Here is a 27,214-nt window from a genome sequence, read left to right on the forward strand (position 1 = left end):
TGTACATAATGGCATTCAATAATTAAACATAAAATTCATTCAATTTAGTATATATCAAAATACAGATGTAAATGAATGATGAGTCAAAGATTGTTTTCTTTTCAGCTGAATAAAGTTGCATCCGTGGTCATGACTCATATCACACTGTATAGCAACACATACATGTTTATACGTACAGTTTATTGTGTGTTTAATATATGCTTATTTTTATTCAAGCATTTCATTTAAAGAAAAGTGTTATAGAACTTAATTAATTATACTAATAGTTATTATTTATGATCTATTACAGCAGTGTCCAGGCCTGAAAGCTCTTCATCTCTTATACCATTAATTGTTGGGCTGGTTTGTGGAATTATAATTATTATTCTCCTGCTCCTGTTGTATTGCTACAGACAATCCAAAGGTGAGACTTTTTCCTTCTGATGTTAAGAGTTTTATGTTTTAATTATTCAAATACGTATTTTGATGTCATAATGTGAAATATCAGAACAATTTTCAAAACAACCAGATGTAACAACACATGTATCTTTTTCACAGATTCAAACTTTATCAGGTTGGTACAAAACCATCTTCTCTCATTTTGAACATAACAGCAGTACCTTCCATGTTTCTTATTAAATTTAATGTATATGCTAAATGTTTTAGGCCGATCCAGTATGAGAGCACCAATCAGAATGAAACTCAACGTAATGAAAACTCCTCTTCTCTCTATGGTCAGTCTCCAAACTAATCCTGATTCATTTGTTGGACTTACCATTAACTCTAACCTGAACATTTTTACACTCAGTTTCTAATCAGCTGATTTTCAAAGAACATTAATCAAAAGTCTCAAAGACGTGTCAGCTGTTTCACCACATGCACAAAAGATCAGAGTATAACATGGTTTCACATTATTGGAGTCCTGAAATATTATTGTTCTACTGTCCTATCACAACAATACATACTATAATAACACTATGGTATGAAAATATCTTTCAGTCCTGGTTGTGACTTTTTAAATATTACAGTTTCAAAGACTAAAACATTTAAAATTCCTTGTTTTGTGCACTTATCTACACCACAAATAAAAAATAAAGATGAATTTGACTTTGGCTTGATATTAACTGCTCTGTAGGTGATGCCCGTCTCTATGAATCAGTCAGAGGCTCTGAGGACACTGATAATGGTACAGTATATACCTTTTGATTTACACAGAACAGTCAGAAATGCTCAATTACGTTATTTAAGGGGACTGATTACAATTAATTAATATGAAATCCTGTAACTAAAAAATAAGTATATTTCAGATGCAGGAGAATCCCAGGATATTATATATTCTTCAATAGAGCTTAAAAACATTGCTAAGACGGGTGAGTACACAAACGACTGAAATGCAATAAATAGTTCAGAGATGTTTTTGTCTGCCAGCAGACTAAACAAAAAGAAAAGATACATTAATTATTTTCATGCATTTCTTTGATCATCTTAACAGGGAAGCGTCATGAAACAGTGGAGAGCTCTGTTTACGCTGATGTGAAGATAGGATGTCCCTCCTGTATGTATTTGTTGAAAATTTGTCATATATAATTATTTGTTAATTACACTGTATGTAATTATGGGTCAGCATGCAGTTCAAAAAATCTAAGCCACCTCTGGTACTACTGCCACTGGGAGCTGCTTGAGGCAGATATTGTCAAATCCTGCTCACATAAAGGAGCCTTTAGACTTTAAAATGATGAGAAATTTCTCAAAAAACAAACAAAATACACATAAACTGAAGTTTCAGTTACAACAACTGATTTGTGTGGATTTTGATTTTCCTTTTATACATTTTAAATTCTGCTACTAAAAAAGAAAACAAGGATCCCAAATTTCTTTTATTTTCATTCTACCTGTCAATCCATCCATTCATCCATCCAGCTGTATATGTCTGCTGAACAAACAAATCCTGACATCTGGTTTCTGTTTTAGATGATAATCTAACGTATGCCCAGGTTAACTATCACAATAAAGGCAAAGCCAAGAAACACAAAGGTATGTAAAGTCTACACCAACCATCATGTTGGTTTTGGACACAGTGTAATGTATGTAATGTGCTCAGTGTTTGCAAAATTGTGGGTGTTTGTAATTATTATTTTTTCATTGAATATATTGTGTTGGAATGTATGTTTATTTTACATTATGTGTGTTTGCAGTACTGAAGAACAGTATTTATACATCAGTATGTATATTCAGTATCAGTATGTTTACTAAATCCTGTTAAAGCCATAATACTCTGCTGTTTAACTGCTTTGAGCACTGTGAGCATTACAATACTGTTATTCTTTTATTATCAGTGGAGACATTAACCCTGACAACCCTTCAGTGCATTATCATTGTAAATGATGACATTACTGGCAAATGTTTTTAACTAATCTTCTCTCCATTTATAGGAAAATCAACTCCTGCAGCAACTGATGAAGGTGTTTATTCTGAAGTTAAACCAGGAACAGCTCTTGGTAATAATTCTGCCATGTTATGTGCAGACCGTAGTGATTAATTCTTCTGATAATTAAATGGTTTATATGTCATGATAGCATGTTGAAAGCATATTTTACATCTTGAATAACCCTATATGTCTGTTTTTTGTGTTTTTCAGGTCAGTGAAGACAGCTGTATGGACAAGGCCAAATAAATATGGTTAACAGCATTTTATATAACCATTGTGTGCAACTCTGCTATCCAAATATCAGCGATGCTCAATGTTTTGTACAGATAATTTAATAGCAGATGATATAAAATAATTACATATGTGGATTTAATACTCTCCCTTTTAGCTTGAAAGTACAAGACTACTGAGGTTTATTCCCATTTAGTATTTAAACACTGTATCATTATTATCATTATTTTTACAGTTATTTTAAAAACTTTGATTGCAGGCTGATTCAAAAAGCAGCAGGAGGTATCAGTTTGAAATGTTTAAACGACATTACCCAGGTGGTACTGCAGCTTTAAAGTCAATATATTTTTCAGTGTTAGATGAAAAAGCTCCAGGATGGACGTCAACAATTACTTTTGTATATGTAATGAACTGCTATAAACTATTACATGTAACTTTTGCTGTTATTATACTGGAAAGTTTTCTTGTCTATTTACAAATGAATTTACTGGTGCTGTATGTGCTTTATTTTTGTTAGACATCAATAAACTTTTTTTCTGCAGTAAACAGTCAGTGGTGTTTCTAAATGCTTTTTATATTTACATAATATATACTTTATACATTTATATAATTGAGTGAACTAGTGTTGTCACCTAATTGCATACTACCAAAGGTGTGAGTCCACATGTCCTTCCTAATGTGAGCTGATAAGAGGGCAGATGCCAGAGAGAGTTGAGGAAGTAGAGAGGAGAGTGGTTCACTACTGACCCATATCTAATAATGAAAAGCTAAACATCAAATAACAAATGCACATTGCAATTAATGTCGACTCTTATGAATAGAAAGGTCAAACAATTAACAGTAACCCATCAAATAATTAGTACAGAGGTGGAATGGTCAATATTTTTATCTCTTATTTGAAGGTCTATGTGTAGCTTTCACCAGTAGATGTCACAATTTCATTATTTGATGTGGGCCTTCATTATTTATTGCTGCCACACTCGTTGTTCAATGTGATGATTTGTTATTTGATGTGTGCTGTGTGCCCGACCTGTCAGTCAAACCTGCCATCAAAGACTCCACTCAATGCCTACAGAGCAGGAGTCCTGCAGCGGAGACTCTCGACCGACTGATGAAAATGAGGAAATGAGTCTTTAGTTAAAGCCAAATGTTTCCTGTCAGCCAGATGACATGTTTCACACCTGGTTGACAGCAGATAGCAGACTGAGGTGATAGGGAGTGTTCAAGATGTAAAACACAGTGAGAACTTTAATGTCAGATTTTCACAAGCTCACCCCTCTGACTTTCTGTTGTATGAAGTTTCAGATTGAGAAATAAATATTGACTGTCCACTTCCTCATGTCACCACCAGTCACAGTTGTATTCAAAGACACTCAGTTAAAAAACATTCTGTAATTACTATATTATATTCATATGCATTGCACTTGACTCAATTTCTACTACCTCCCAAAAATGTGTACTTCATTTAGTTTCTACCACTTAAAAAAACAAAACATTTGTGAACTCACATTCTGCACAGCATGAGACATCTCTTCTGCAACACATATTTCTGTGTAAAGAGGAACTGGTAAGTTGGTTTGTATTTGTCATGCTGATAAGCAGAGGCTTGTCTTGTTTCTACTCAGACTGTAGTTGATAAGTAAATTGTATAATACAATGGTGCAAAATGTGCAACAATTTCCAAAAAGTCTAAAGTTCTAAAATCCAGTAAATGAAAAATGAGAACAGGTAAATGACAGTAAACAGAAGCAGCCTTTATAACCTAATACCAGAGGTTTGTAACATGGCTGTTTTTAGAAATGAGTCCTGACATTTGGCTTCTGTTTGAACATGTGATGTAGACTCAGATTAACCACCATAATAACGATCAAGCCAACCATGACAAAGGTCAGTAGGTAGACAACAACAGTCTGCTGTCGGAGGTTTATTTCAACAACTCAAGATTTTTTTGGGGAGAAGCAGAAATTCAGACCATAGATGGATGTGTTGAGTTCAAATGTTGATTGACTTTGAACTTAGTTGGTTTATTCATACTGTAAATGTCAAACAATAGAAATTATTTAATTATACTGTTTCTGAATAATGAGGCTGATAGAATACAGAATTTGTTTGCTGTAATTGAAAAATGGATGTTCAACCTTTTACTCATTGATGGGTTAAGATGAGTTTTTTCATTTGCTTTCTTGTTTTCTAAGCTATAATATCATCACAACTGCTGTTGCTCTTTGGAGTGATAAGAAGGCAACACATTTGTAATTCAGGACTTCTTCATAAAATGACCAGATAGACACAAATCTACCACCAAAGTTCTGACCAAAGTTTATATCAAATTCACTATAGAGGCTATTTAACACACAACCACATATACAGGATGTACTGTTTACGCCTACACAGTAGAATTATACAATAAATAAATAAATAAATGGGAGCAAAATGTCCTCTATATGTAACACTGTACCTCTTTTTTTTTTGGTTTTCTTCCAGGTATGTAGAGAGATCTGTATCAACAAAACCAAAGGAATGGATGACAACATGAAGAACTACATCATTGTGTAGTTTATTTGTAGTTTTGTGTGCAATTGTATACCTCTGATATCTAAATATCAAATGTGCTCAGTATTTTGTACAGTTAGTACATTAGTGCAGCTTTAGTCAGTCAGCCTCTTCTTCAGTTTTTGATGAAACAGCTTTGATGATTATATGTGATGATCTGCTATCAAACAACATCCTGTTAAACATGTTGTACAAGTTTCCCTGTCCTTTAAAGAATGGATTGATAGATATTTTATTTTCAACTGGATGAATTTAGTATTTTTTGTAAAAGCTTGATTAACCATTTCATGCATCAATATATATTTTTTTATTGAACAGTAAGCGGTCAGTATTGTTTTTAATATATATTTTTTAAGTGTATGTATGTTAATGTCTGTTTTATAATCTTCCTTCTTAATTTGGTCATATAGTAGCTGAGAGGGGAACAAAAACTTTGAACCGGGAAGTTTGGAGATTCTTATGTTCTTATGCAGATTGATTTATGCCCCTTGATTCTGTTGGGTGATGAACCATCAGGTATATTTCTTTGATATAAAAAAACATCTCAAAATGTGAACAACTGTAAACAAAGCTGATCCCTGTTTTACATTATGGGGTGAACATCAGACAGCAGAGAGAGGGAGTAGGACACTGTAGGAAATTTAGTAAAATGGCCCTTTAAAACACTACAATAAGTGACTGAAAGCTGAATTCTGTAACCTCACATGTTGTCTCTCTCAATCTATAGCTAAGTAATATCTACTGTATTGTATTGTTATATCTAACCTCATCATATTAAACTATGTTCAGCATAGTAAAGTCTGATTGACTAGTAAGAGGTCACAGAAATGCAAATATAATATCTCTTAGTTGGAATTTTTTAGGATAAATGTGAACTGATGACAGCCAACATTTTGTAATAAGAGCTTCTCCAACTATATGTGCTAATTTTAATTTGTAGTGAACAACTGTGTGTATTCATTAAAAACATTACAGGTTTTAGCTTTGAAGCACATTTCCAGGTCTGTATTTTTAATCTGGGGCTCTACAGGAATATGTAACTTTTGCTATTATTATACATGAAGGTTTTCCTGTCTATTTACAAATGAATTTACCTGTGATGTATGTGCTTATTTTCTTTAGTCATCAATAAACATTTTTTCAGCAGTAAACAGTCAGTGATGTTTTTAATTGCTTTTTATATTTATATAATATATACTTTATATACTTATGTAATTGAGTGAACTAGAGGTTACTATTTTGAAGCTATAGGAACATACAGGGGGGAAAAAAGTATACAAACTTTGGAAAAACATTTAGCTTTTGCCTGGGGCCTCCTGATTTCAAGAATTGTTGCCATCTAATTGCACACTACCAAAGGTGTGAGTCCACATGTCTTTCCTAATATGAGCTGATCAGAGGGCAGACGCCAGAGAGAGTTGAGGAAGTAGAGAGGAGAGTGGTGCACTACTGATCCATATCTAATAATGAAAAGCTAAACATCAAACAAGAAATGCAAGTTGAAATTAATGTCAACTGTTATTAATAGAAAGGTCAAACAATGAAGAGTCTCCCATTAAATAATGAATACAGAGGGAGAATAGTCATTAAATATGAAAAAAATGAACCTCCACACAAATTTAATACAACTCAATTTTTTTTGAAGGTCTATTTCTAGTTTTCACCACTAGATGTCACTATTTCATTATTTGATGTGGGCCTTCATTATTTATTGCTGCCACATTCATTGTTCGATGTGATGATTTGTTATTTGATGTGTGCTGTGTGCTCGACCTGTCATCAAACCTGCCATCAAAGGCTCCACTCAGTGCCTACAGAGCAGGAGTCCTGCAGGGGAGACTCTTGACCGACCGATGAAAATGAGGAAATAAAGTCTTTAGTTAAAGCCAAATGAAGCTTAGTGAAAGTTCAGTCAGGAAGACTATCTTTTGCATGCTCAGGTCATTAGTATTATTTTCCAAACCATCTGTCATTCTTATCCCTAAGGCATAGGTGTCAATTAAGACATCAGTTGTTCACATCACCTGATCACATCTGACCAATAGCACGGTGACACACCTTTATTTGTCAGCCTATCATGATGCGGCTGTCTTTTAAAATATGTTTTCTCCTTCTCTACCTCAATGCTTTTATGCTGTCGTTTTGCACGCCCCACCACATCCCCATCACCGCCCAGTCTTCGCAGATTCATCAGTGCATCTCCTCATCAACCTCATCAGCCTTATCAGCCTCAGCAGAAGTCATCAGCCACCATCACCAGTGTCTGGACTCCATGGAGGGATTTATCTTGCTGCTGCTCCCTGTAGAGTCTAAGCACCAAAAACTCTGGTCAATACTTAATCTTCAATATCATCTGTATAATAAACAATTATTTTTGCTGCATTCACTTGTCTCTCCTGATTGAAATTTACGCTGTCAGCCAGATGACATGTTTTACACCTGGTTGACAGCAGATGGCAGACTGAGGTGATAGGGAGAGTTCAAGATGTAAAACACAGTGAGAACTTTAATGTCAGATTTTCACAAGCTCACACCTCTGACTTTCTGTTATATGATGTTTCAGATTGAGAAATAAATATTGACTGTCCACTTCCTCATGTCACCACCAGTTATAGTTGTATTCAAATACAGTCAGTTAAAAAAACATTTTGTAATTGCTATATTATATTCATATGCATTGCACTTGACTCAATTTCTACTACCTCCCAAAATATTTTCACTTGTTTTAGTTTCTACTGTCTAAAAAATATGATTGCACATCCTGCACAGTATCAGACACCTCTTCTTTTCCGTGTATTGACACATCAGCTCTGGTGTGAATGTGACAACCACACCTCAAGTACGTGTTGCTATCAATGCAACACATATTTATGTGTAGAGAGAAACTGTTGGTTTGTTTTCGTCATGCTGATAAACAGTGACTTGTTTTTTCTACTCAAGCTCTAGTTGTTAAGTAAACTGTGTAACACAATGGTACAAAACGTGCAACAATTTATTTTTAATATATTTAATTTTTGATTTGTGTAGCCCGTCTACCCTCTATATTATGTAGATGGAGCCCTGAGTTCTTTATCCTAATTTCCTTTGTTATATTATCTTAATTTAATGTTTTTAGCTTGGGTCCTATAGCCTACCTCTTGAATATAACTTATTTTGAGACCATAGTGTAACAAACAATTGAGTATGCTAGCCCTTTAACACAATAAAATACCACAATCTAATATAAATTGGTATAGAGTATAAAGGCTATATAGCTTTTAACCTCTGAAATAATAAACACACTCAGAAACCATTTAAAATTAAAAGTAATAATTTCCTCCTTTAATTCTAAGGCAAAATTAAATGAAAAATAATATTAAATTAAATACCAGGAGTCTTCACTGCTTTTGTTTCACAAGTCACACAGTAAATTTTCCCTTTTTACCTTTTCACCTTAAAAGTATTTGCTTTTACTTTTCCGCTGAATTATTTTAGTGATCACACACACACCAATTATTACCTATGCTAACCTATGCTATGCTGGTTGTTGTCTCTCGTTTCCAGATTGGAATAAATCCAGACGAAGCTACTTTGTCGAGCTGGGTTAGCTAGCAGCAGCCTACAGTCCGTTCACAGTGCTATCTCACCGCTCACTTCATTAACGAGCAGCCTCTTTCAAGTTGGCTACAGCGCAGCAGACTTCGGGTAGAAGTTATCTGTTACTCCCAAAAACATGTCCTCTTACAGATTATCGAGCTGACAATCTAAGACTCAGGTACATCTTTACTTTTTCCTGCACAACTTCGGATATCCATCAGAAAAACTGCTTTCTTCTCCGCTCCTCCAGTCTCTCTTCTCCTTCTCTCTCACTCCCCGTGTCTGCGTACACACACACGTCAGCCAAGTAACACACACAAACCTATTTGACCATATTCACCTCTCTAGAAAGATACCACTCTATTAAATAAGCAGCTTCTTATCAAAAGAAATAAAATAAAAGACATGCATGCATTTTTAACATCCTTAACATGTTTACTCATGAACTTGACCTTTTTCAACACAATGAGAAATATGAATTTTAACCATACTCTTTTAACAAATTCTATTGATCTATTTCTCTATCACAGACAACTATTTATACATGCATATTTTTAACCAGGCTACATTTGTTCTCCCTTTATGCATTTAATTTCTGAAAAACACAGGAAACTAAATGCATAAACACAGGAATGAGAACAGATAAATGACAGTAAACAGAAAAGCAGCCTTTATAACCTAATACCAGAGGTTTGTAACATGGCTGTTCAGAAACGAGTTCTGACATTTGGCTTCTGTTTTAATATGTGATGTAGACTCAGATTAACCACCATAATAACGGTCAAGCCAACCACGACAAAGGTAAGTAGTGCAGGCAGCAACAGTGGCCAGGAAGTGTAAACGTGTCAAAGTTTACTGCGGTCAAACTAACTGACGTTGTCTGAGCTTTGTGTAAAAGGGAAGGAAACACAGGCAGGCTAAACTCAGATCTCATATTTATATGAAATGCAACTTCTCTCTTTCTCTTTCTGTTGCATTATTATTAAAGCAAAGTAGAAACATTTGTCAGACTCAGAGCAGCTGAGTGACAGAGTGTCAGTGCTGGATGTGAGGATGAGGTACACTTTGATCTGTGTGCTGGGATTATTCTGTAAGTACATTACTGACTTTCTCTGTTTGCATGTCACAGATTAAAGAACATGTTCCTGAATAGTCAGAATTACAGAGTATCACTGGTTGAACCAGTTTCTCTGAGAGCTTGAACAGAGCACGCTTATGGTTTTTAACTACAGGGTTGTTTTATAGGCCAGATGTTGGTTGGTGACTTGGCTCAGTTTAGATTGAAGGACTGTGTTCAATTTACTGCTGGATGATTATTTTTGCACAATGTAAATATAAATTGTTTAAGATATTGTTATGTATGTGGGTTTTGAATTTCATGATTTACCTATTTTATTTTACATATTTCATTTTAAAGAAATTTTCTCTTAACTGTTTTAGTTTATCAAACAATACCGCTGCTGAAACTCTATTTGCTTTTGTTTTTTGTTTTTTGTTTTTTTGTTTTTTTGTGTGTGATTTTGACTTTCTGTCAGTTTGATTATGTCTGATGAAGTTTCAATCTTTATTTTAGCGCTGAATACACTCTTCTACGGACACTCTGAAGGTGACCAATACTTTTTATTTATATATTATACTGAAATATTTATCACTTATTTGTCATCCACTGTATTACTCTTAAGGCCCAAACGCACTGAAAGCGTGTGATGCGTCTTGAAGTACACTTATTGGTTTTAATGGCCAAACACGCACCAAAAGCGTTATTAGGCGTGTCAAACTGTCTTGACGCTCAAACTCAGAGAGAGAGAGAGAGAAGGAGGAGGAGGAGGAGAAACAGAGAGAGAGAGAGCGGTAGTGAAGTCAGGTCAGGTCTATGTTTTTGTATAGCCCAATATCATAAATAAGAAATCTGCCTCAGGAGGCTTTACAATCTGTACAGCAATACAACATCCTTTAGCCTTAGACCCTCAATTCGAATAAGGAAAAACTCCTTAAAAACCCTTTAAAAGGGAAAAAAATGGAAGAAACCTCAGAAAGAGCAATAGAGGAGGACGGACAGACATGCAACAGACTATGCGTGTACAAAATAGACAAAGAAGGAAGGAAGTAAACAAAAGCAGGCATCTCATTTCTAGCTGCTGACTGTATTTTGTCATCTGAAGTGATGACTGTCACTAGCAGATTTCATGTAGCTCTGTGAGTGGGTTGAATGCGTTGTCTTCAGCTGACTTTTTAATGTTTTTATGATTTGTTTCAAAACTAGAAGCCTGTAAAATAGTCTTAAATATGCAATATGCAATATGATGGTTACATACTGGATATCATGCTAAAATATTGAGGCTAAAGCTGCAAGTACCAGACAAAAAGTCAGCATCCTCACCAGTTGATGATCCATGTAGAAGAAATGGAAGTGGAAGTCACATTGTTTGCTCAAAGTAAAGCTCGTTAGCCTTAGTATCACAATACTGTATTATAAATTAAAATGTTACTAAAATGTTATTTGTTGTAACATAACTCTGGGATGGTATGACAGCTTTTCTGCTGTGTTATCACCAGACTTGTATATAGTGAGGAATTGCCTTTGCTTCTTTCCTAAGACAAAATAAATATATTGTGCTGATTGATCATTTCCTTTTGTGGCCAGATAACATTCTGATGTCTTTAGCATCTTTAGCATCTTTGATCTAAGGCTCAAAATACTTCTTTGAGCAACTCCTGATCATTTTGTTTATTCAGATTTGTGATTTTTGGGAGCTTTGGGAGCACATAGAGGTCAAAAACTTAGGTTTTCCAGGTAAACTGCATTTAATGGGGGTCACTAATGTTCTGTCGAACAAATTCCGCTATACATGCATTTGCTGGTGTTTTATATGTACATGTTTAATGGATTTGCAAAATTCTTAATATTATTCTCATTATCTTATTTTCTCTCTCTCTACTGCCTAATTAGAGATCATAATGAAGCAGCCTATCCTGACTGTAAATTCCACCTGGCATGCTTTGAATGAATCCTGTACAGTTGTGCTGGAGTGCAGTGCAGCCTCTGACAGAAAGGTCTCCTACAACTGGACCATGATGAACCAAACCAGTAGCGGCTCCCGGCTGCAGTACAGTATCCAGCCAGAGGATGGAAACATCAATTTCACCTGCACGATTTTCAATTCTGTCAGTGTTTCTGTTTGAATATGTGATGTAGACTCAGATTAACCACCATAATAACGGTCAAGCCAACCATGACAAAGGTCAGTAGGTAGACAGCAACAGTCTGCTGTTGGAGGTTTATTTCAACAACTCAAGATTTTGGGGGGAGAAGCAGAAATTCAGACCATAGATGGATGTGTTGAGTTCAAATGTTGATTGACTTTGAACTTAGTTGGTTTATTCATACTGTAAATGTCAAATAATAGAAATGATGTAATTATACTGTTTCTGAATAATGAGACTGATAGAATACAGAATTTGTTTGCTGTAACTGAAAAATGGATATTCAACATTTTACTCATTGATGTGTTAAGATGAGTTTTTTCATTTGCTTTCTTGTTTTTTAGCTATAATATCATTACAACTGCTGTTGCTCTTTGGAGTGATAAGAAGGCAACACATTTGTAATTCAGGACTTCTTCATAAAATGACCAGACAGACACAAATCTACCACCAAAGTTCTGACCAAAGTTTATATCAAATTCAATATTCAGGCTATTAAACACACACACACATATGGGTGATTCTTCAATTAAGGGAGTTTTTCTGTCCCCAGGGTAGATTTTCAAGAAAAAAATGTTTTTTTAGAAAAAACAATTATTGTATTTGTTAAGGTTAGGTTGTAGTAGCAATTAAAAAAATAACTGTGTCTCAATGATGACATTTTAATACTTTTTCAGTGTGTTGAAAATTCAAATGTGCAAGAATTTCACTGCTTTGGGCTTGTCCCCAGCCCAGACTTTTTGACATCCCCTCTATAATAAAGCAATAAAAAGTGCTAAATTCATTAAAACTTTACTTTGCATTTACATACAGGATGTACTGTTTACGCCTACACAGTAGAATTATACATGTGTATTTATGTATTTACACACACAACACCTACCTCATCACAATGCAGACACTGTTGATGCAAGAGCAGTGGGCATATACTGCATAACATGCACAAATAAACACAATAAAATGTTAAGCATGTTCATGACGTGATATGACTAAAGTCAATGATTTTTTGGTTCATGCATGTGCGGTAAATACTTATTGTTTATACCTTTTTTATTTGTAACATTTTCTAGGCACAAACCTTTGCACAAGACACAAGCTGATGTATTTCTGCAGTGGCCAGGAAGTGTACACGTGTCAACGTTTATCAAACCAGTTGAAGTTCTCTGTGGTTTGCATACAAGGGAAGGAAACACAGGCAGGGTGAATTCTAAAGAAGTTGGAGAAAGTCTCATCTCATCTTTCATTTACCCGAAATGTAACTTCTCTCTTTCTCTTTCTGTTGCATTATTATTAAAGTAAAGTAGAAACATTTGTCAGACTCAGAGCAGCTGAGTGACAGAGTGTCAGTGCTGGATGTGAGGATGAGGTACACTTTGATCTGTGTGCTGGGATTATTCTGTAAGTACATTACTGACTTTCTCTGTTTGCATGTCACAGATTAAAGAACATGTTCCTGAATAGTCAGAATTACAGAGTATCACTGGTTGAACCAGTTTCTCTGAGAGCTTGAACAGAGCACGCTTATGGTTTTTAACTACAGGGTTGTTTTATAGGCCAGATGTTGTTTGGTGACTTGGCTCAGTTTAGATTGGAGGACTATATTAAATTTACTGCCAGATGATTGTTTTTTGCATAAATACTATACTGCACAAGGCTTGTAAATTGTTTAGGGTATTATGTATATGAGTTTTGAATTTCATGATTTTCTTATTTTATTTAACATATTTCATTTCAAGAGTTTTTTTTCCTTTTATCTGTTTCCTCCCTATTTACTAACTTACAGTATATTGTCACAGAAATGTGTTAATCTATTAAACAATAGTTACCAATGCTGCAACTCCATCTGTTTTTTGTTTGTTTGTTTTGTTTTGTTTGTTTTTTGTGTGTGTGATTTTGACTTTCTTCAATGTCATTATGTCTGATGAAGTTTCAATCTTTATTTTAGTGCCGGATACACTCTTCTACGGACACTTTGAAGGTGACCAGATATTTTTGTTTATGTATTATACATACATGTTTATCTCTTATTTATCACCCACTGTATTATATTGCTGTGTTTGTTACTTGTTTAGTGGGCATGTCATTTATTTTTACAGTAAGTGTGACTACAACTTGCTCTTAATCCATCTTAATTTTGAATCCTCATGGCACGCTTTAAAACTATTATATTTAGAAGTGACATCATATCATTAAGCTTAATTAAGACAAGAGTGAAAATGCTTCTTGATGCTCAGTTTTATTTATAACATCTAAAGGCTGTCTGCTTATTACAGTATTTGTTTTAAAAATCAATATACAGATTTTAAATTGGTGGGATTTTTAGATTTTTTATTGAACAGACCTCAAAGACTGAGAGTCATTTTTGTCATTTGAGTATATTTGCTCCACTATTGTTGAGTTTGCTGTTGCTGTAAAGTTACTGAGTACCCTTCTACTCCTCTATAATCCCAGCCGCTGAAGCAGAGCAGTAAGGGGCCCAACGCAGTCCAGTAACATGAACATGAACAGGTTGATACCATGGTCTAACCTCTCAGGGGTCACAGGTCAAACACCAGACACCCTGCCGTACAAATGATTAAAAGCTAAATTTAATTTTGCATTCAGGCCTATCACACTTACAGTATATCAGGATATTGTAAGCTAACTTTTGTAAAGTGCTAGAACTTATTTTGTACTGTGATGTTTCCTATCAGGTACTATGGCAGCGGACCCATCAATGATTCATTACCGCCTGAAAAACAGCTCAATATGTCTTCATGTTAAAAAACCACCTCCATATCGATGTGGTCAGTGGATATTTGCTGGAAAAGTGATTGCTTCTCCTGACTTCATCAACCCCAACTACACAGAAAAAGTGGATTATGAACCTAAGAGCCTAACCTTGTGTGTGCGTGATCTGAATGAGACAAACAGTGGCACCTATCAAGTCTCATTCTATGACTCTGACTATACTTTTATCACTGAGTCTCACAAAGTCATTGTTCAAGGTAAGTTCTACGCAGTACTTACTGGATCTGCTTTATGCATTCATACATTTCTGAATTTGGTAGATTCTCACACATTTCATGACAATAAGCATAAAATAATCTCATTATCTTGACATCATGAAAATGCAAAAATTGTTTTTTTCTCATTGCAACTTGTTATTAATTTTCTTGTATCTCACATATTAAATGTAAGACATGCTAAGTATACTCAATATATTGTGGTGTTTTTTCTTACTGGCAGCCAATGGAGGGTGCCATTAAATCATCTAATGACCAGTTTATTTATCTGCTGGCTGGGTGTTGCAGATGCTGTTCCCAGACCTGTGATCAGGATGTCAGTGCTGCACTCCAACCTGTCTGCTAGACTCTGCACCATCACAGTCAACTGCTCCATCCAGGAAGACTGGTTGTGGTCTGTCTGTGATGAGGACGGTTGCAGAACATCTCAGAGATCACTCAGCAGGGTCAACATATCCATCTCCATTGAATACAGAACTATTGTCTGCAGTGGCAACAACCATGTCAGCACGAACAATGTTTCTGAAAGCGTAGAGGCAACGTGTAAGTATGACATGGTTGTTCTTAGTAGCCTGTTTTGTTGATTTGTTGCTCATTAATTGACTGTACAGAGATTCATCTAAGTTTAATTCCAGAAAATATGGTTCTTTTATTTTTCACTTTGTAACTTTAACATAACCTTGTCAATTTAATAAATCAGTTGTAAGCCATCAATAAAATTGATGGTTTATTTTTGGTTGGAAACCTTTCTGCTAAAAATGTTTTTCTGTCTTTTCAAGCTTCAGTAAATCTAATCCTGAACACAAAGAAGCATCACAACCACTCCTTGTAAGGGTGATAGTTATTGCAGTGTTTATAATCCTCTGTACATTTATTATCTTCATGGCTAAGAAGTGTTGTTCAACAGAAAATAATCACCATCAGGTAAGCTGCATTTACCAAAAAATATTTAAATTGATCTTTTTGATGGAACTTTTGGGATGTAAATATGGAAGGATTTGATGATGATTATTTGATGACAGGGTGATGTGTTTCTAGAGATCTTTCAAGAGACAAGGATGTGAAATTGAGTTTTACTTTAATGCTAGGAGGTGTCTTGTCAGAGTATGATAAAGGTTGTTAAAAGACTAAAACATATTTTGCTGGATTATTTACAGACACAGACATCTAACGCAGAGTTGATGCAAATCCAGCCAGTGGAGATGCAGCCACAAGAGTCTCTACCAAGGCCCAGGGTCTCTACCTCTTCAAGTCAAGCTGATGTCACCTATGAAAATGAAGATGAGCCACATGTGCCAGCAAGACCAACAACCAAACCATCAGCCTAGGGTAGGAATTGGGGTCCAGGCAAAGTCACGAAGTAGATACTGTTCACAGGCTTTTACAGGCACCAACTGTGACGGCCTCTCTGGGCAAGAGTGACAACGGTGAGAATACGAAAGGATACAAGAAGATACAAGAGGCAACGGCTTCACAGACTGTCACTCTGGATGAGGCAGAGCACACCAGACAGATTGAAACACTGTGTACAGTGTATTGCAAAAACCAAAAAGTCTGAAGTCACAACACCATCAACAGGACAAACAAGATGTGGAGAAGCCAAAGATTCAAGATTCAAGAAGTTTATTATCATGTGCACAGTAAACGCAGGCAGTTACACCATACAATGAAATTCTTACTTTGCTAGTCCACCCTTCACGAAAAAAGTTAAATTAAGTTAAAATTTTAAATCACAAGTATTTAAGTTACATATAAGTTACAGTATTGCACAGCACAGTATTATGCAAAAAACAGCGATCCTGACTTGACCGAGCAACAGGTCATAAAAGTATACTACATTATTGCAAATATTGCAAAGAGTGTAGAAAATTGTCATAAAGTGCACTATGTAAAGACATGAACACAACAGCTGAAAGAAGAATGTTATAAAGTATTCTATGAAAACCAGAATGGAGATATGGACATTTATGCAGTATTTACACTGGCGCATGCATCACTATATGCATTTGTTTTATACTTTAAAAAAAATTTTTTTTTGGTATTTTGGTATCTGTTTTCTTTAAAATGTGTCTAAACATTATTGAGTTCTGTTTAAGAAGATAAACTTTTGTTGGAGCTCAATGTTTATATGTTTATATTTTCTGTAAAAAAAAAATCTGGGAATTATCAGTATTCTTATTCTTTTTTTAAAGTAAATCTAACAAAAATCAATAATAAATTGTCCTCTTCACTTTCACACACACTTTCTCACTTATAAATGCTTGCTATCATATTATTAAAGAGCCAAACATCAAATAATAAATATCAATATATAATGAAAATCTGAACATCAATTAACAATTACGAATTGCAATTAATGAAAAGCCAACTATTATGAATAGAAAGATCAAACAATGAAGAGTCTCTCGTTAAGTAATGAATACAGAGGTAGAATACTGTAGTCATAAAAACATCTTTTTATTTGAAGGTCTATGTCCAGCTTTCACCATTAGATGTCGCAATTTCATTATTTGATGTTGGCCTTCATTATTTATTGCTGCCACATTATTCGATGTGATTATTTGTTATGTGATGTGTGCTGTATATCCGGCCTGTCCTCTCTAGGAAAAAAATCCTCTCTAGAATTTAAAGGAGTTCAAAAGGCCTTAGAGGAAAACAAGACAAAAAGGCAAAAGGACTGTCAAAAGGACCAGCTCTCTCAAAGCCGTCCTGGCCTTCACCTTTATATCAATACATCTCTGGCTTCTTACATTTCAGTATCCATATATGGTCATTCACCAAAACATCAACAAGCTATTGGCTAACATTTACTTGCATTGCACGATACAATGATACTTCTTTGTTTGTCAATCACAACACAATGCATAGAACTCTAGAATGTAAGATACTTCTACATTTTCAACCCCTTAACCGCTGAGGTTAAGCATATACGGGTGGTGCAGGAAACCACAGCTTTTTCGTGGGCCTCAGGTTCTCTACCAGTTTGTCTATTTCCAAGGTGATGGTTTGCACCTTGCATGAAAGTTCAGCACAGACTGTGCAAGTTCAGCACAAACAGTATAAGACATGTTTCCATGTATTAATTTATAACCAATTATATTTAAATCATTTTAGATCATTTTGTTAGAGGTAGGTCTGAGTGGAGTTTGTCTAGGCCACTTATAATGGAGCTTTTACAAGTTAAAGCCGAATGTATCTTGTCAGCCAGATGACGTATTTCACACCTGGTTGACAGCAGATAGCAGACTGAGGTGATAGGAAGTGTTCAAGATGTAAAACACAATGAGAACTTTAATGTCAGATTTTCACAAGCTCACACCTCTGACTCTCTGTTGTATGATGTTTCAGATTAAGAAATACATATTGACGGTCCACTTCCTCATGTCACCACCAGTTATAGTTGTATTCAAAGACAGTCAGTTAAAAAAACATTTTGTAATTGCTATATTATATTCATATGCATTGCACTTGACTCAATTTCTGCTTCCCCTGAAAATATTTACAATAGTTTTAATTTCTGCCACCTAAAAAAATCTGATTGCACATCCTCCACAGTATCAGACATCTCTTCTTTTCTGCTTATTGGTGTAAATGTGACGACAACAGTTTAATCCAAAGCATCAAGTATGTTTTACTATCAAAGCAACACATGATGTGTAAAGAGGAACTGGTGAGCTGGTTTATTTTTGTCATGCTGATATGCAGAGGCTTGTTTTGTTTCTACTCAGACTTTAGTTGCTAAGTACACTTCAAGTTTGCATCCCATAGTCCACCCAAAGTCTAGGAAATGAAAAATGAGTACAGGTTAGGGATGCACGATATTATCGGCACGTCATCCATATCGGCTGATAAAAGCTCTAAAGCTCTAAAGCTCTCCCTGACTGTCCAAGTGTTTCCTCTGCAAGCTCCACTTCACTCAGCTGACCGTCAGACCAGCTGCTTCTTCCCACTTTAACCTGAATAACAACCGGGGCTCGGTATGTTCTGCTGCACAGGTAGGAAACACCTCGGCTGACAGGATGTACCACTCTGTTTGGGGGGGCCGGATCTTTTTGATTTATAACAGCAGTTGGCAACCAGCGTATTAGGTGCATTACTGCCACCTTTTGCTCTGCAGTGTGGAAAAGAGATTAAATCCTACATATTAATCCTGTCTGTCTAATAAACTCAAAGAAAACTCTACCGCTCCACCCACTTGGCTGGTTTATTAAAGTTTTAACACTGAGCTCCTGAACTCCAGTCTTCCTAAGTTCTACCTTCATATATTGTCTTTCTTGATCATACATAGTACAATCTGAGTTTGCATGCATAATGGTCTCCTCAACCAGCTGGGAAAAAAAATGTGTGCATATATAGGTATTGGCATCAGCAATCGGCCACAATGAGTTGGAAATATTGGCATATCGGATATCGGCAAAAATCCAATATTGTGCATTCCTTTTACAGATAAATGACGGAAAACTTAAGCAACCATTACAACTTAATGCCAGAGGTTTGTAACATGGCTGTTTTACAAAATTAAAGTTTTGACCTCAGTTTATATCAAATTCAATATGCAGACTATTAAACACACACACATATACGGGATGTACTGTTTACGCCTACACAGTAGAGTTACACATGTGTATTTATATATATACACACAACACCTACATCATCACAATGCAGACACTGTTGATGCAAGAGCAGTGGGCATATACTGCATAACATGCACAAATAAACACACAATAAAATGTTAAGCATGTTTATGATGTGATATGACTAAAGTCAATGTGGTTATGGTCCATGGATGTGCAATAATTACTTATCGTTAATGCCTTTTTTAAATTACATATTCCAGACACAAACATTTTGCACAAGAGACAAGCTGATGTATTTCTGCAGTGGCCAGGAAGTGTACATGTGTCAACGTTTGCTGCGGTCAACTGAAGTGTCAACGTTTATCAAACTAATTAAAGTTGTTTGTGGTTTGCATACAAGGGAAGGAAACACAGGCAGGCTAAATTCTAAAGACGTTGGAGAAAGTCTCATCTCATCTTTCATTTACCTGAAATGTAACTTCTCTCTTTCTCTTTCTGCTGCATTATTATTAAAGTAAAGTAGAAACATTTGTCAGACTCAGAGCAGCTGAGTGACAGAGTGTCAGTGCTGGATGTGAGGATGAGGTACACTTTGATCTGTGTGCTGGGATTATTCTGTAAGTACATTACTGACTTTCTCTGTTTGCATGTCACAGATTAAAGAACATGTTCCTGAATAGTCAGAATTACAGAGTATCACTGGTTGAACCAGTTTCTCTGAGAGCTTGAACAGAGCACGCTTTTGGTTTTTAACTGCGGGGTTGTTTTATAGGCCAGATGTTGGTTGGTGACTTGGCTCAGTTTAGATTGAGGGACTGTTTTTTGAAGCAATTATTTTTGCATAAACACTGTGTGGCACAATGCATGTAAATTGTTTAAGGTATTGTTATGTATGTGGGTTTTGAATTTCATGATTTTCTTATTTTATTTTACATGTTTCATTTTAAAGAGTTGTGTTTCCTTTTATCTGTTGCCTTCCTGCTTACCAACTTACTGTATATAGACTATATATAGTTTTAAATGCCTTTATTATGATTTTGACTTTTTTCAGTTTGATTAAGTTTGATGAAGTTTCAATCTTTATTTTAGTGCTGAATACGCTCTTCTACAGACACTCTTCAGGTGACCAATTATTTTTTATTTATATATTATATATAAATATTTATCTCTTATTTTTTAATACTTGCTGTATTAATCTTAATCACCCTTTTTGTATCTAAAGTAGATTAGTGCAGAATTGCTTATTCCTCAAAACTATATATATTTTGGTCTTAATCATTTCTGGGCAGATTTGTATGTTTATATAATGAGACCAGATGTTGTTCTGACCCTTGAGACAAATTGTATATTTACTAAAGAGTTTGTTAACTTCATACAGATGAGTTTTCTCTTCATACGTTCATCTGATAATCTTAACGTTCATCATTAACAGGGCAGGGTGATGACCCACCAGAGGACACTGGTGAGTCTGATGTGGAGAAAGGATCATCTGCAGGTGCAGTCAATTACAACAGTCATTACAATTTCATTCATTATTACACTGGAGGTGATTATAGGTCGACATACAGTTCAAATGATCTCACTTACTTTGGGTAGTGACATGTGTGCTGGCTGCCACAGTGTCTTTTTACATCATCTTATAATTGTGATCATTGATTGTGAAAACCAAGTGCAGGACCAGCCTGTATGAACAATATTCCTCTTAATATAATTAATATTATTATAATTATAATTAATTATAATATCTTATAATTGTGAAACTAATGTAGCAAACAGGTGAGTGTGGAGCTGCTTTTAAGAAATTGGGACATAAAATCATTTAGTGGGCATTTCATTAATTATTACAGTAAGTGTGACTACAACTTCCTCTTAATACAATTTAATGCTGAATTCTAACGACACACTTTAAAACCATTATATTTAATAGTGATATCATATTGCTACTAAATAACTAATTTTGTCACATCTTTGTTTATATGAAATATATAATAATTTACCATAATTGAAATGATTAATGAAACAAGACTACACCTCTGTTGCACAGATGATGATGTGACCCTGGAAAGTCCTGCATTCACATTGTTTGAAGGAGACTCAGTGACTCTGCGCTGTAGACATCGTACTCCTGGATATGAGAAGAAAGCCACCTTCTACAGAAATGGATCATCTCTTGAAACATACACAAACCATCAACCACGTAGAATATCAAACACCAGTGTAGAAATGACCATTTATTCAGTATCAGTGTCAGACAGAGGTTTTTATAAGTGTAAGTTTGATGAGGGGACAGAATCCGAAGAGAAAGAACTGAAAGTTGAAGGTAAGTAGCTTTCATACTGTGATGAAAAAAAAATGTTCACAAAATAATCTTAACTCAAAATGTCCACTTAGCTTTTCTCAGCCTTTAACTGCATTTCACTTTATTCATTCGGCAAAGATTTTTTTTTTGTCTTAAATGTTTTCATACTTCTTCTTCTGGAGTGCTGAACAACAAGTGAATCTTTTTTCTGCCTTCACCTAACCAGTCACTAAACAAAAGAGAGAAACTGATGTCATATTGTTTGACTTCTGTGAACTAAAGTCTTCAATTTCATGCAGATTTTGTCACAAGGGTACGGGAGGCTGAGAGAGCTTAATGTACTGCAACTTAAGATTCACATGTAAATGTAGCAGAAAACACACAAGCATGTGAAGAAAACACATATGCAGCATTTAGAAAGACAAGTTGGAGTTTATGAACATAAACATTTTCAAACAGAGAGTCTAAATTCATTTGAACATTGAGTTATACATAATTTGAGACAGATGTTTCCTTTGTGTTCTGTAAAAATGTAAATACATTCTTGATGACATGTTCATTACAGTAATTTCTTTGTTTTATTGTTTTTCTAAACTTAACAGCACGTAGATGCAACATTACACTGAGAGCAGACAGGAACATCATACCAGTACAGGGAAGTGTGACTCTGACCTGCAATGTGAAGGACTCTACTGGCTGGAAATATGACTGGTTCAGACGTACCTCAGCAGATTCTGAAAAAACTCCTCATCAGACAGCAGAAGGTGATGAATCAGACAGTATCAGTATCTCACAGGGAGGCATTTACACCTGCAGAGGACGGAGAACAGAACCAGATGTCTTCACACCTGAAAGTGATAATGTCACCATTGAGGAAACAGGTGAGTTAAGTCATTTGTTCTGAAATAAAACAACTTATATTCTTTAAATTAAATTCTTAAACAGTGTCTGAAGTGTGGAAGAGAAACATATGTGGTAACAAGAACCATAATGAATGGATGATTTAGTCCAGTACCTCTTAGCTCTCTGAAGGAAGTTTGAAAATGGCTGAAATCCTTTATCATGGTAATAATACAACATTTGTTTGACACTTCAGTTTGTTTACAGACACAATAAAGGAGTTGAGGGTTCTTCACTAATGCTGCTCAGTTTTACTTATAAATATTTGGAAAACACATGACTGCTTAATGCAGTATTATTTATGGACTTTTCCTTGATGTTGAATATCATTTAACTCAATGTTTCAGTTGAAATGGTTTTAACTTGTTTCAATCTAGATTTTAAATTGGTGAGGTGGCTTTTAGATTATTTTATTGAGTATATTTTAAAATGATCAGAGTCAGTGATGGCAGGTAAGATTCTTTACTCCAGTGGCTCCCCCGAGTGGTGAGTCCTTTCTCTGCATGAGAACAGACACATCATTAAATTTGTATATAGACTATATATAGTTTAAAATGCCTTTATTATGCTTTGACCTTTTTTAAGTTTGATTAAGTTTGATGAGGTTTCAATCTTTATTTTAGTGCTGAATACACACTTCTCCGGACACTCTGAAGGTGACCATTTATATATTTTATATAAATATTTATCTCTTATTTTTTAATACTTGCTGTATTACTCTTAGTCACCCTTTTTGTATCTAAAGTAGATTAGTGCAGAATTGCTTATTCCTCAAAACTATATATATTTTGGTCTTTATCATTTCTGGGCAGATTTGTATGTTTATATTGTGAGACCAGATGTTGTTCTGACCCTTGAGACAAATTGTATATTTACTAAAGAGTTTGTTAACTTCATACAGATGAGTTTTCTCTTCATGCGTTCATCTTTTAATCTTAACGTTCATCATTAACAGGGCAGGGTGATGACTCAGCAGAGGACACTGGTGAGTCTGATGTGGAGAAAGGATCATCTGCAGGTGCAGTCAATTACAACAGTCATTACAACTTCATTCATTATTACACTGGAGGTGATTACGGGTCGACATGCAGTTCAAATGATCTCACTTACTTTGGGTAGTGACATGTGTGCTGGCTGCCACAGTGTCTTTTTACATCATCTTATAATTGTGATCATTGATTGTGAAAACCAAGTGCAGGACCAGCCTGTATGAGCAATATTCCTCTTATAATTATAATATCTTATAATTGTGAAACTAATATAGCAAACAGGTGAGTGTGGAGCTGCTTTTAAGAAATTGGGACATAAAATCATTTAGTGGGCATATCATTAATTATTACAGTAAGTGTGAGTACAACTTCCTCTTAATCCAATTTAATGCTGAATTCTCACAACACACTTTAAAACCATTATATTTAATAGTGATGTCATATTGCTACTAAATAACTAATTTTGTCACAGCTTTGTTTATATGAAATATATAATAATTTACAGTAGTTGAGATGATTAATGAAACAAGACTACACCTCTGTTGCACAGATGATGATGTGATCCTGGAAAGTCCTGAATTTACATTGTTTGAAGGAGACTCAGTGACTCTGCGCTGTAGACATCGTACTCCTGGATATGAGAAGAAAGCCACCTTCTACAGAAATGGATCACCTCTTGAAACATACACAAACTATCAACCACGTAGAATATCACACACTGCTGTAGAAATGACCATTTATTCAGTATCAGTGTCAGACAGAGGTTTTTATAAGTGTAAGTTTGATGAGGGGCCAGAATCCGAAGAGAAAGAACTGAAAGTTGAAGGTAAGTAGCTTTCATACTGTGATGAAAAAAAAAAGGTTCACAAAATAATCTTATCTCAGAAGGTCCACTTAGCTTTTCTCAGCTCTTAACTGCATTTCACTTTATTCATTCAGCAAAGATTTTTTTTTTTGTCTTAAATGTTTTCATACTTCTTCTTCTGGAGAACAGAACAACAAGTGAATCTTTTTTCTGCCTTCACCTAACCAGTCACTAAACAAAAGAGAGAAACTGACGTCATATTGTTTGACTTCTGTGAACTAAAGTCTTCAGTTTCATGCAGATTTTGTCACAAGGGTACGGGAGGCTGAGAGAGCTTAATGTACTGCAACTTAAGATTCACATGTAAATGTAGCAGAAAACACACAAGCATGTGAAGAAAACACATATGCAGCATTTAGAAAGACAAGTTGGAGTTTATGAACATAAACATTTTCAAACAGAGAGTCTAAATTCACTTGAACATTGAGTTATACATAATTTGAGACAGATGTTTCCTTTGTGTTCTGTAAAAATGTAAATACATTCTTGATGACATGTTCATTACAGTAATTTCTTTGTTTTATTGTTTTTCTAAACTTAACAGCACGTAGACGCAACATTACACTGAGAGCAGACAGGAACATCATACCAGTACAGGGAAGTGTGACTCTGACCTGCAATGTGGAGGACTCTACTGGCTGGAAATATGAGTGGTTCAGACGTACCTCAGCAGATTCTGAAAAAACTCCTCATCAGACAGCAGAAGGTGATGAATCAGACAGTATCAGTATCTCACAGGGAGGCATTTACACCTGCAGAGGACGGAGAACAGAACCAGATGTCTTCACACCTGAAAGTGATAATGTCACCATTGAGGAAACAGGTGAGTTAAGTCATTTGTTCTGAAATAAAACAACTTATATTCTTTAAATTAAATTCTTAAACAGTGTCTGAAGTGTGGAAGAGAAGCATATGTGGTAACAAGAACAATAATGAATGGATGATTTAGTCCAGTACCTCTTAGCTCTCTGAAGGAAGTTTGAAAATGGCTGAAATCCTTTATCATGGTAATAATACAACATTTGTTTGACACTTCAGTTTGTTTACAGACACAATAAAGGAGTTGAGGGTTCTTCACTAATGCTGCTCAGTTTTACTTATAAATATTTGGAAAACACATGACTGCTTAATGCAGTATTATTTATGGACTTTTCCTTGATGTTGAATATCATTTAACTCAATGTTTCAGCTGAAATGGTTTTTGCCTTGTTTCAGTCTAGATTTTAAATTGGTGAGGTGGCTTTTAGATTATTTTATTGAGTATATTTTAAAATGATCAGTCAGTGATGGCAGGTAAGATTCTTCACTCCAGTGGCTCCCCCGAGTGGTGAGTCCTTTCTCTGCATGAGAACAGACACATCATTAAATTAGCTGACAGTACTGTGATCCTCAGTTTATTACTTGAGCAACTTTTTCCCCCTGATACAAATCTTTTCTTCAGGTGAATGTTTATAAGAAATATGGCTGTGAACAAACTGTCCTGGAACGCAAATAAAATCTATTCACACCAAATCTCAACAACATTTGTTTTTATCATATAAATTTGAAATCTTACTTGCTTATCTGCTAAATAAAAGCTTCTCATTCTTGTTCATAGAAAATTGAATTTAATATTTTTTTAATTCCAGTAATCTTCCTGCTTGGTAACCTAGACAACAAGATGCAACTACATGGGATTATTAAACTGTTCCCCAAAATGACTGATGTTGAACAGTCAAGTCTCTCTGCACTGTGAGATAAATGCATCCTGTAAAAGTTTAGGTTCAGGTGTTCTGGAGGACTGTTGCCCTCAGTAAGACCTGTTTATCTGACAAACATGTGATTGCAAAGCTCTTTTCATACGACTTGATTTATATCTGTTTTTAATGCTTTTGATGTTGCCTTGTATTTTTCTTTTTTTCTCTCTTAATCTTATATTTCTAGCTCTGTCTAACTGTGTATTTTTGGTTTAAACAGTTTCCAACAAGGCTGTTGTGACTCTGCAACCCAACTGGCCTCTGATATACAGTGGTGAGACAATCACTGTTAGATGTGAGATCCAGGGAGGTGCAGACACTCGATGGGAGTATGAATGGAGAAAAAACAACTCGGGCATATCTCTGAAAGATAACGAATACAAGATTAGCAGTGCTTCTGAGTCCAACAGTGGAACCTACAGTTGTAAAGGTAGAAAGAACTTGTATTCCTCAACAGAGTGGAGTGATGCCATCACATTGACAGTATCATGTAAGTCAAACCATCTGTCATTCATATTCAAAATGGCTTGTTTTTCATTTCAGTCTATCTAAGTAAAATAACAGAAAATATTTTCTTCCTCCAACAATGATGCAGCCTCCTATGAGCAGCTCAGTAACAAGTGGTTGCTTTTTAGTTTGGGAACAGAATTACTGAAACTGAGCCACCTGCTTTTGAAATGTAATTATTCACAGGGAAAGGTGCAGAGAAGACCAGATAATTATGCAGTTGTCTTCCTATAAGTGAACAATAAATCACAGTGAACCTTCTTAGTTATGTGGTAACACCTGTGTTTCCCAAAGCAGTTATCACATGCTCTGTTCTTAACTTCCATATGATGGTAGTTGTCTGTGACTTAATGTTCAAATAG

The 27,214-nt window shown here is 35.2% G+C and overlaps 2 protein-coding genes and 2 long non-coding RNA genes across 6 annotated transcripts in view; all 4 read left to right on the forward strand.

Moving 5' to 3' along the window:
* Positions 1–27,214, forward strand: part of LOC137175028 (Fc receptor-like protein 5) — a 137,296-nt gene that overhangs the window by 96,245 nt on the left and 13,837 nt on the right. The gene's annotated exons all lie outside the window — the stretch shown is intronic.
* On the forward strand, positions 9,626–12,287 carry LOC137174754 (uncharacterized). Its single transcript, XR_010925457.1, has 3 exons — positions 9,626–9,857; positions 10,341–10,373; positions 11,718–12,287. It is a non-coding gene; the product is annotated as an uncharacterized lncRNA (long non-coding RNA).
* On the forward strand, positions 12,288–17,181 carry LOC137174753 (uncharacterized). Of its 3 annotated transcripts, XM_067580213.1 has the most exons (6): positions 12,288–13,369; positions 13,917–13,949; positions 14,665–14,958; positions 15,265–15,519; positions 15,871–15,900; positions 16,134–17,170. In XM_067580213.1, exons 1-5 carry the CDS (start codon positions 13,333–13,335, stop codon positions 15,888–15,890), a joined length of 639 nt encoding a protein of 212 aa, XP_067436314.1. In that variant the 5' UTR covers positions 12,288–13,332; the 3' UTR covers positions 15,891–15,900; positions 16,134–17,170. The 3 variants fall into 3 exon arrangements, 1 of the variants encoding a protein (XP_067436314.1); XR_010925456.1 differs by having other exon boundaries at positions 15,265–15,900; positions 16,140–17,181; XR_010925455.1 differs by having other exon boundaries at positions 15,265–15,900; positions 16,134–17,179.
* LOC137174696 (uncharacterized) lies at positions 20,993–22,730 on the forward strand. The gene is made up of 3 exons (XR_010925440.1): positions 20,993–21,051; positions 21,601–21,876; positions 22,458–22,730. It is a non-coding gene; the product is annotated as an uncharacterized lncRNA (long non-coding RNA).

Source organism: Thunnus thynnus, chromosome 22, assembly GCF_963924715.1.
Source record: "Thunnus thynnus chromosome 22, fThuThy2.1, whole genome shotgun sequence".
Taxonomy (NCBI): Eukaryota; Metazoa; Chordata; class Actinopteri; order Scombriformes; family Scombridae; genus Thunnus; species Thunnus thynnus.

What these genes read in the sequence shown, in the direction of transcription:
- LOC137174753 (XM_067580213.1), top strand. Translation starts at nt 13,333, where the DNA reads ATGAGGTACACTTTGATCTGTGTGCTGGGATTATTCT. An exon ending in CTGTGTGCTGGGATTATTCT is followed by an intron (nt 13,370 to 13,916) that starts GTAAGTACATTA and finishes TCTTTATTTTAG; the next exon opens with TGCCGGATACACTCTTCTAC. An exon ending in CTTCTACGGACACTTTGAAG is followed by an intron (nt 13,950 to 14,664) that starts GTGACCAGATAT and finishes GTTTCCTATCAG; the next exon opens with GTACTATGGCAGCGGACCCA.